The sequence below is a fragment of the Rhincodon typus genome, unplaced genomic scaffold (assembly GCF_021869965.1).
Source record: "Rhincodon typus isolate 14 unplaced genomic scaffold, sRhiTyp1.1 hic_rhity00014963, whole genome shotgun sequence".
NCBI classification, from domain to species: Eukaryota; Metazoa; Chordata; class Chondrichthyes; order Orectolobiformes; family Rhincodontidae; genus Rhincodon; species Rhincodon typus.
Genome location: NW_025980601.1, coordinates 1716 through 2101, shown reverse-complemented (window position 1 = coordinate 2101; position 386 = coordinate 1716). Strand labels below are relative to the sequence as shown.

At 59.1% G+C, this 386-nt stretch overlaps 1 protein-coding gene across 1 annotated transcript in view; it reads left to right on the top strand.

Annotated features, from left to right (window-relative positions):
- The window catches only part of mettl3 (methyltransferase like 3), a gene marked incomplete at its 5' end in the record, with an annotated part of 4831 nt that overhangs the window by 3302 nt on the left and 1143 nt on the right, over positions 1-386 (top strand). The window contains 2 exons of the mRNA XM_048594802.1: positions 10-117; positions 218-330. Coding sequence (XP_048450759.1) covers positions 10-117; positions 218-330 — 221 coding nt within the window. The remainder of the gene's footprint in view (positions 1-9; positions 118-217; positions 331-386) is intronic.

The following is a 386-nucleotide window of genomic DNA, read 5'->3' as shown; positions in this document are numbered from 1 at the left end:
CCCCCACCCCACCGCGTGCTGTGTCTCTCAGTGACAGTCCCTGTGTTGCAGGTTGGAGTGAAAGGAAACCCGCAGGGATTTAACAGGGGCCTGGACTGTGACGTGATTGTAGCTGAGGTAGGTGTGGGCTCTGTGAGAGTGGCAGTGAACTTTGGGGTTGGGGGGGGGGAATGTGTCTGACCCACTGCTGACCTCTGCACCTTGACCCCTGCTCCAGGTCCGATCGACGAGTCACAAACCGGACGAGATTTATGGGATGATTGAGCGACTCTCTCCCGGGACCAGGAAGATCGAGCTGTTTGGCCGACCCCATAATGTACAGCCCAACTGGTGAGATAGGGGGCGTATCTAACCCCGTGCTGTCCCTGTCCCTGCCCCTGCCCCTG